Source organism: Nematostella vectensis, chromosome 12 (genome assembly GCF_932526225.1).
Source record: "Nematostella vectensis chromosome 12, jaNemVect1.1, whole genome shotgun sequence".
Lineage (NCBI taxonomy): Eukaryota > Metazoa > Cnidaria > Anthozoa > Actiniaria > Edwardsiidae > Nematostella > Nematostella vectensis.
The window spans coordinates 2,112,305-2,122,276 of NC_064045.1; the positions used below are offsets into that span (position 1 = coordinate 2,112,305).

At 37.7% G+C, this 9,972-nt stretch overlaps 1 protein-coding gene across 1 annotated transcript; it reads right to left on the reverse strand.

Annotated features, from left to right (window-relative positions):
* Positions 1-403: 403 nt before the first annotated feature.
* On the reverse strand, positions 404-9,376 carry LOC5509536. The gene is made up of 6 exons (XM_032378489.2): positions 9,228-9,376; positions 8,565-8,649; positions 4,114-4,140; positions 2,745-2,847; positions 2,322-2,464; positions 404-1,965 (listed from the first exon to the last, which is right to left on the reverse strand). The coding sequence occupies exons 2-6, from the start codon at positions 8,631-8,633 to the stop codon at positions 1,852-1,854; spliced, it is 456 nt and encodes a 151-aa protein (XP_032234380.1). The 5' UTR covers positions 8,634-8,649; positions 9,228-9,376; the 3' UTR covers positions 404-1,851.
* Positions 9,377-9,972: the final 596 nt, after the last annotated feature.

Consider the following 9,972-nt stretch of genomic DNA (forward strand, 5'->3'; position numbering starts at 1 on the left):
CAAAGATTCATGTAAAGGATGATTCTCTTATAGATTTTAATCCTACCCGAACTTCTCGGGCCCGAAATTCACATGGCTTAAATATTAAGAAAGTTCTCGGGACCAACTTACACGCCAGGTGAGTAAAGTCACAAGTCTTTAGATTTGTTCATCTCACTTTTGGGTAATTCTGAGTTTCTATCGAGTATTTCCAGTTCGCAATATTGAGATAAAAGATATTTCACGACACTTTATTTTAATCAAAAGTCATAGCAAAGAACAATACTCTTTAGGCTCTTTCAAGTCATTTTCTGCTGTATTTTAGATGATGTTTCATACATATACTGTATTTTTGGCTGCTAGAAGGGGAGGGGTGGGGCACGCCCCCTGGCTACGCCTCTGTACTTATCATGTTAAAACCAACAAAACAAGCATTCACTTTATTTCAATAATTTCTACAAACCTTCTATAGTTCAAAATTGTACAAATGAACCCCTTACTTTCAGGTGTGGCATTATGCCTGTCCCAAAGCTACACCTCTGACACCATTTATTTTTATCCGTAACTACAGGTCAGGAATATGGTATGCACCTAGGTCGTACGGCCCCCAATAATGTGAATGGTGTAAAAACGAATAAAAATGCAACTTTTTGGATGATGAATAATTTCACACCTTAAACAAGCATGTCATATTTTTTGCTGAGCCTTTGAATTCTAAAATAAAAATCTACTATATAAGATAAAACAAAGATAATAATGTTGTTGTTGTTGCTTACATGAAACCGCCTAGCTAGAGGTTCGTAAGATAACAAAACTAACCTATAGAGCTATTCCCATTTCTATTCCGTAAAAGGACCTCTTACAGCTATTACTATGTCCATCACCATCTGTTTTACTTGCTCAAAATCATCATAGGATAATCAGGATTACATGAGTCTCACAAGCTAAATAATCCATCTACGTTTTATCCACTAAGATCCATCACATATTTTTTATTTGAAAATGAAATGCTAAAAAAATCTAAAGTTTATTTGAATAGCTATATTTGTGACTTTTCATGACATATTCACAGAATAATCTTGATAACAAAACACAGAAAAATCTTAGTGGGTATATATCATGTTTATCTTGGTGGGGGGTAGATTAGGTATCTCTTGGTGGGTATACATCAGGTATATCTTGGAGGGTATACATCAGGTATATCTTGGTGGGTATACATCAGGTATATCTTGGTGGGTATACATCAGGTGTATCTTGGTGGGTATACATCAGGTATATCTTGGTTGGTATACATCAGGTATATCTTGGAGGGTATACATCAAGTACACCTTGGTGGGTATACATCAGGTATATCTTGGTGGGTATACATCAGGTATATCTTGGTGGGTATACATCAGGTATATCTTGGTTGGTATACATCAGGTATATCTTGGTGGGTAATCAGGTATATCTTGGTGGGTATACATCAGGTATATCTTGGTAGGTATACATCAGGTACATCTTGGTGGGTATACATCAGGTATATCTTGGTGGGTATACATCAATTATATCTTTGTGGGTATACATCAGGTATATCTTCGTGGGTATACATGAGGTATATCTTGGTGGGTATAACTTGGTGGGTACATCAGGTATATCTTGGTGGGTATACATCAGTTATATATTGAAGGGTATACATTAGGTATATCTTGGTGGGTATACATCAATTATATATTTGTATCTTTGTGGGTATACATCAGGTATATCTTCCTGGGTATACATGAGGTATATCTTGGTGGGTATACATCAGTTATATCTTGGAGGGTATACATTAGGTATATCTTGGTGGGTATAACTTCGTGGGTACATCAGGTATATCTTGGAGGGTATACATCAGGTATAACTTGGTGGGTTCCCTTTGTTCTCAGGTACTGGCGTGTATGGTGGTAGGTGGGCCTCTGGGTACCCATGGTAGGGGTGTACAATACTGTAAATCGGGGCAACATTCTGAAACAGTTCAAAAATTAGAATGTCATTGTACATTATTTTGGGTTATTCAAAGTTCTTTCACGCATAAATGTTTGATAAGATAATGGAATCATCTTGGATTATCCCAAGGATTTTTTGAAAACCTATAGAAATGAAATATAGGCAAGAAATAACACCCCCCCTCCTTCCACACACCCCATGAACTCCTGTAAAATACTTGTTTAACCTCTATGGGATCGATTAATCCTCATTATCATCATTATTACAATTATCATTAATTATTTTTTTCTGATATTATCATCATCATAATCATTGTCATTGTCGTCATAATCATGATCACCAGTGTTGTCATCATCATCATTGTAATATAGTACCTCAGTTCCATATGAAGTTATAACAGTGGCTGGCTGCTCTCCTGTAATGATAAAATAACGTCTGTGGCGCAAGTGACGGCGACAGCAAAGACCGCAGCACAAAGACAGGAACAATAGCCCTGTGGCAAAGCTGACCCAGAACCCTGAAAACAAAAGAAATATTGAAATTCTGTTGTGAAAAATACATTATTTATTTTATGGGTGCCACATATTTACCAAGAACTAAAAATATTTCTGTACCAAAACATTTTTCTGTTCAGTACATTACATTATTTCTGTACACTATCTAAGGTACATAATCATTTTTCTGTGAAATGTGAAACATGCATTTTAGCTTCTAAGGTTTGCTGTCATTTTGCTGAAATGGCCAGCTCTTAGGGTAGCCAGGGGGAACACCTGATCGGTATATATAGCAATACTTACACCACATGTCTGTGATATCAGTTTCACTACAGCAAATCCAGTTATTCCAGCTGTCATAGCAACAATAAGATGCACAGTAATCCTCATCACACGTCATCTTAACCTGTCGATAGACATCAGTTCAAACAGACATCATTTTAGACACATATCAGTTTTGACACACATCAGTTCAGACACATCAGTTCAGACACACATCAGTTCTGACACACATCAGTTTAGACACAAATCAGTTCAGACACACATCAGTTCAGACACACATCAGTTCAGACACACATCAGTTCAGACACACATCAGTTCTAAAATACATCAGTTCAGACAAACATCAGTTCTGACAAATATCAGTTCAGACACACATCAGCTCTGACACACATCAGTTCAGACACACATCAGTTCTGACACATCAGTTCAGACAGACATCAGTTTAGAAACACATCAGTTTAGACACACAGTTCAGACCGTTATGAATTCAGACAAATACAAATATCAATGGTCTCGGTAAAGGACGTGTCTGAGGAAAAAAATATTGTCACGCCACAATTTTCACTAAATGTACAAACTATATATCAAATAAAAGACAAAAGATTGAATTATCTCCTGCATTTTTATTTTATTTTTGCAATAGCTAATTCCATGTTTAAGTTTTGATGCCTCAAACTCAAAAGTATGGAGTTAATGCACCTAGTGCACCTTCGCGTTATTGCACGTGAACTTGCACGTAATTGCATCTCAATGACAGATAGATGATCTACGAAAGTGTGTGAAGACTTTTTATTTGACACTGTCAACAAAATATCATGAATCAAAGTTGGAACTCTCGTTTCTGGCAAAATTTTGGCACGAAAAGTGCTATAAAAGCGATCTTCAGTCGAAAATTCCTAGCACACTTTATGACATGGCATAATTATCTATCAGATCCCAAAAATTTGAAGGTGATATCTTAAAACATGTCGCGAGGTTATGCCTGACAAGCTGGAGTTTTCGCCGCAAATAATATGCTAGAAAAGTCAAAGATTGGCGTGAACAAGGTCAACAGGTCAAAGGAAACATCAAAGGCCCATTTAAGCCGTCTTAGAATGCGATTTATGGAAAAAAATTTTTTGCAAAAATAAAGTTTAAGAACTACTGATACAGGTTTTGCAAAAACCACAAAAACAGTGTGTCAAATTTCAAGTGGTGTCAAACATCAGGTGATTCTTTTAGATGTTGATGTAGGTTTATGAGATGTTGACGATGATGATGAAGCTTTTGAGATGGTGACATACGATAATGATGATGCCTTTGAGATGATGATGTTGTATAAGGGTCATGTTCTTGTATTATATACAGGTAACATCAGGTGTCCAAAACAAATGGAAATAATTCTTGTTACCTTGTGATGTGTTGCATTTCTGTTCTCCTGCAAATAGAAACATTTTCAGAATGCATTTCACTTATAGTTTTTATCAGTGAGAAGTTATCTAGCTTTTGGCCAAGGGAGGATTGAACTAGGCATGATTTATTACTTGTGGAGGTCGAAAAGGGGCCATTAATTAATCTGCTGATCTGCATAAACTGGAATGGATAGGAATCCATTTCAATGGCAGCCAAGATGTGCACTCTTTCCAAACAAAAATAGATTAAACCTACACAGAGAAGAAAGACTACCTTAGCAACATAGATTAAACCTACATAGAGAAGAAAGAATACCTTAGCAACATAGATAAAACCTACAGAGAGAAGAAAGACTACCTTAGCAACATAGATTAAACCTACAAAGAGAAGAAAGACTACCTTAGCAACATAGATTAAACTTACAGAGAGAGGAAAGACTACCTTAGCAACATAGATTAAACCTACATAGAGAAGAAAGAATACCTTAGCAACATAGATAAAACCTACAGAGAGAAGAAAGAATACCTTAGCAACATAGATTAAACCTACAAAGAGAAGAAAGACTACCTTAGCAACATAGATTAAACTTACAGAGAGAAGAAAGACTACCTTAGCAACATAGATTAAACTTACAGAGAGAAGAAAGACTACCTTAGCAACATAGATTAAACTTACAGAGAGAAGAAAGACTACCTTAGCAACATAGATAAAACCTACATAGCGAAGAAAGAATACCTTAGCAACATAGATAAAACCTACAGAGAGAAGAAAGACTACCTTAGCAACATAGATTAAACCTACAAAGAGAAGAAAGACTACCTTAGCAACATAGATTAAACTTACAGAGAGAAGAAAGACTACCTTAGCAACATAGATAAAACCTACAGAGAGAAGAAAGACTACCTTAGCAACATAGATTAAACCTACAGAGAGAAGAAAGACTACACTAGCAACATAGATTAAACTACACAGAGAGGAAAGACTACCTTAGCAACATAGATTAAACCTACAGAGAGAAAAAAGACTACCTTAGCAACATAGATTAAACCTACATAGAGAAAAAAGACTATCTTAGCAACAAAGTATAAACCTACAGAGAGAAGAAAGACTACCTTAGCAACATAGATTAAACCTACAGAGAGAAAAAAGACTACCTTAGCAACATAGATAAAACCTACTGAGAGAAGAAAGACTACCTTAGCAACATAGATTAAACCTACATAGAGAAGAAAGACTACCTTAGCAACATAGATTAAACCTACAGAGAGAAGAAAGACTACCTTAGCAACATAGATTAAACCTACATAGGGAAGAAAGACTACCTTAGCAACATAGATTAAACCTACACAGAGAAGAAAGACTACCTTAGCAACATAGATTAAACCTACAGAGAGAAGAAAGACTACACTAGCAACATAGATTAAACCTACATAGAGAAAAAAGAATATCTTAGCAACATAGATTAAACCTACAAAGAGAAGAAAGACTACCTTAGCAACATAGATTAAACCTACATAGAGAAGAAAGACTACCTTAGCAACATAGATTAAACTACATAGAGAAGAAAGACTACCTTAGCAACATAGATTAAACCTACATAGAGAAGAAAGACTACCTTAGCAACATAGATTAAACCTACAGAGAGAAAAAAGACTACCTTAGCAACATAGATTAAACCTACATAGAGAAGAAAGGCTACCTTAGCAACATAGATAAAACCTACACAGAGAAGAAAGACTATCTTAGCAACATAGATTAAACCTACAAAGAGAAGAAAGACTACCTTAGCAACATAGATAAAACCTACACAGAGAAGAAAGACTACCTTAGCAACATAGATTAAACCTACAAAGAGAAGAAAGACTACCTTAGCAACATAGATTAAACCTACATAGAGAAGAAAGACTATCTTAGCAACATAGATTAAACCTACAAAGAGAAGAAAGACTACCTTAGCAACATAGATAAAACCTACACAGAGAAGAAAGACTATCTTAGCAACATAGATTAAACCTACAAAGAGAAGAAAGACTACCTTAGCAACATAGATTAAACCTACATAGAGAAGAAAGACTACCTTAGCAACATAGATAAAACCTACACAGAGAAGAAAGACTACCTTAGCAACATAGATTAAACCTACAAAGAGAAGAAAGACTACCTTAGCAACATGGATTAAAACTACATAGAGAAGAAAGACTACCTTAGCAACATGGATTAAAACTACATAGAGAAGAAAGACTATCTTAGCAACAAAGTATAAACCTACAGAGAGAAGAAAGACTACCTTAGCAACATAGATTAAACCTACATAGCGAAGAAAGACTACCTTAGCAACATAGATAAAACCTACTGAGAGAAGAAAGACTACCTTAGCAACATAGATTAAACCTACAGGGAGAAGAAAGACTACCTTAGCAACATGGATTAAAACTACATAGAGAAGAAAGACTATCTTAGCAACAAAGTATAAACCTACAGAGAGAAGAAAGACTACCTTAGCAACATAGATTAAACCTACAGAGAGAAGAAAGACTACCTTAGCAACATAGATTAAACCTACATAGAGAAGAAAGACTACCTTAGCAACATAGATTAAACCTACATAGGGAAGAAAGACTACCTTAGCCTTAGATTAAGCCTACATAGAGAAGAAAGACTACTAGTTTTCAAAAACAATTGTGGTAGCAAATATGTAAAGAATAACAACAAAGCTTTTTGTATGCAAAGATTGCCTTAAAAATTTAAATGTTACTTTTATTTTTATAATTTTCCTGACTGTGAAATCCGTACCCTTTAGGGGTATCTTGGGGCATGCTCCCCTAGGAAATTTTGATGTTTCAGAAACACTTAATAACCCCCAATTTGCTACTTTCAGTTTCAGTCTCGCCCTTCTATGTTCTAAACCAACAATCAGTTGGTTTAAAACAAACGCCTGCAACCATGGGCCTGACTCGGTCCAGAGCCCTCTGCTTTTGCAATGTCAAATTGAATGAAGCTGCTGTCAGATAGTGACAAATGGTTGACAGCCAACATCATTCAAAATGGTGTGAAATGTACACATTGGCAGGCGGGAACGTCTGTTTGGGGCTCTTTTTGTTGCCGAAATGGCAAAGGGATATGTCGCAAAAAAGCTCTTGTCGACTTTGTAAAGTAAGTTTCAAAACAAAGTTTGGATCCTTTGCACTCGAAACTAAGAAAATCGGATATTCCTGAACCCCGATGGGAGAACTGCCAATACATCACTCCCTCTTACCAACTGTCAATACATCACTCCCTCTTACCAACTGTCAATACATCACTCCCTCTTACCAACTGTCAATACATCACTCCCTCTTACCAACTGTCAATACATCACTCCCTCTTACCAACTGTCAATACATCACTCTCTCTTACCAACTGTCAATACATCACTCCCTCTTACCAACTGTCAATACATCACTCCCTCTTACCAACTGTCAATACATCACTCCCTCTTACCAACTGTCAATACATCACTCCCTCTTACCAACTGTCAATACATCACTCTCTCTTACCAACTGTCAATACATCACTCCCTCTTACTAACTGTCAAACAGCATCCTTCTGCTCACTTTTCAAAATTCTTGAGAATCTGAGATCTTCGAGGTCTTCCAAAGCCTTCGCATGATGATTGCTAAATATATCCAAGCCGGAAATATACTAGAGGCCGACTAGACACTAGACGCAGACTAGACAGCTATGAGTTTTTGATTGATAGTACAAACGGAGCCGATCCTTGATTTTCTAGTTTGCCAGTGAACTGGATTTATGCATTTCGTCTGGGCTCTGTTGCAGACGGTTGATCAGAGAGACCCCAAACCCTAGTACCAGACTTCGCCTTACCTAAATTCCACAGCCCTAGTTTTGCACTGCATAAAACACAATAAAACCGCCGCTACGCAGGCTAGATTGGGATGGAATAATTTAACCCCAAGATCCAGGCCGGGGGGGGGGGGGGGGGGGAAGGGGGGGTTGTGACGGGGGTGAGATTAACACCCTTCCTTCTTTTAGTAAAAAAATATATATACAAGTTATGTCTATTTGTTTGGTATAACATAACAAATTAACAATAGTACAACATATCCTCTATAGATAAAACGATACGCAGAGGAAGCTCTCTCGCTTAGAGCTCTTACGAGATACTGAAACCTCTGTTAGCCGAGGAGGGAAGTACGCAAGAAATCAAACAGCACGGAAACTTGCAGTTTGCACATAAATCATATTCAAGTACACTCTAAATCAAGTGCAGCAGTATCTATTTACGAAGAACGTACAAGCAGAGCGCGTATAACAACCAACAAGCTCTGGAAGTCATTTTTACTACGAAGAGACCAAGGTTTAGGCATAGGTTTCTGTGAGAAACGATGATATATGCAAAAAATAGCGGAAGAAAAGCCTTTAAGATATATAAAAAGAGATTTTAATTACCTCAGAGGTGACGATCAGCGAACAACAACCCAGAAAAACAACAAGAACTCCAGCGAAAGCGGAAGCCATGTTTGGACGAGTTGATCTGTTCAAGAAGTAATGGCACAGGCAACCCAAACAAGAATACTCTACATGAAAATTCCCCGCAAAAAAAAAAAAGATGATTTCATATCATAAGACCAAAAACTGGAACAGCAATAAAAAAAATCGAACAAGCAACCCTTGCTTTAATATACAGCGACACTCCATGCGTACGTGACAATAAGAGCGGCTGCTAAACAGGCTATTAGCTAGATTGCTCGATTATTCATTTATTCCTCTTTTCCTTTCTTTATTTTATTCCGATAAGTCGGTGTTGGTATTTCCCCTTTTCATTATTATTTTATGAATCCTATCATTCCGCCTCTATGAAGATTATAGTTTCGACGGTGAAGTGAGAGATGTTGAGCATATTTAGGGACAGCGGAGCTGGTCTATAAGGGAAGGGGGAGGGGGGGTGATGTGTGTGTGTGTGTGTGGGGGGGGATAAGACAAAACTCACGAAAGAAATTTTACGACTGTAGGGGGGTTAGAGGGCATGCTTATCCGAAGGAATTTTAATATTTTTGGCTTTTATAACACTAAAAATTGTTAAAAAATTATGGAAAATGGCGTAATAAATACCTTTTCTTTCGATTCCTCCACTTTGGTATATATATTTTGATACCATCAATCTGAAGGTTGGGGGACCGTTGCGCGACCTTCCTCCATCATCCCCATAAACCTCCCGTATCCATATCCCTGAAAACAGACGAAATATACAAGCGAACCCCAGTCTCCCCTCCCCACACCTCGAAATGTCCCGTATCCCTCTTCAACATTCCAAGAGACGGCGGAGGCTCCCTCCGCTAACGCCTAACAATCCCAGGATTAGATATTTCTGACCCTTTTCACCCAGGAGAGAAGAAACCCTTCGGTTTCGGCGGATGATGGTTACAGGGCCGAGGCGCAGTCTACCGCGCCCTAGACGAACTAGGAAGTGGAAGAATTGGGACGTCCCAAAATAGCATTCAAAATGGGGTGATGACGTGAATAAAACCCGTCTTAGGGCAGTCCTCAGGTATACAAGGCCATAATATATTGACCCCGCTCTAATGCTAGGTACATTGTCAGTAAATTAACACTATTGTCAATTTCCCCATTCCTCCCCTTGCAATTACAAGGAATGACAATAAAAACATGATGACATGAAACCTTCTTCACCCAACCACCCTCCGTAGGGTACGCGCTGCTGCCCCACACCCCCTCTCCAGCAAATCCTGGGTACTCTGTGCTCAGTCAGTCCCCCTTCCCCCCTGTTTTTTCCTGCCACTACCACAATTAAACAGCCATTTGTAAGCATCAATTTAACATATCAGTTCATTTATTC

Coding starts and splice junctions, on each gene's coding strand:
- LOC5509536 (XM_032378489.2), bottom strand. CDS start 8,633: ATGGCTTCCGCTTTCGCTGGAGTTCTTGTTGTTTTTCTGGGTTGTTGT. Junction 4,141..8,564: donor CGCTGATCGTCACCTCTGAG/GTAATTAAAATC, acceptor TTCTATTTGCAG/GAGAACAGAAATGCAACACA. Junction 2,465..2,744: donor TGATATCACAGACATGTGGT/GTAAGTATTGCT, acceptor TTTTGTTTTCAG/GGTTCTGGGTCAGCTTTGCC.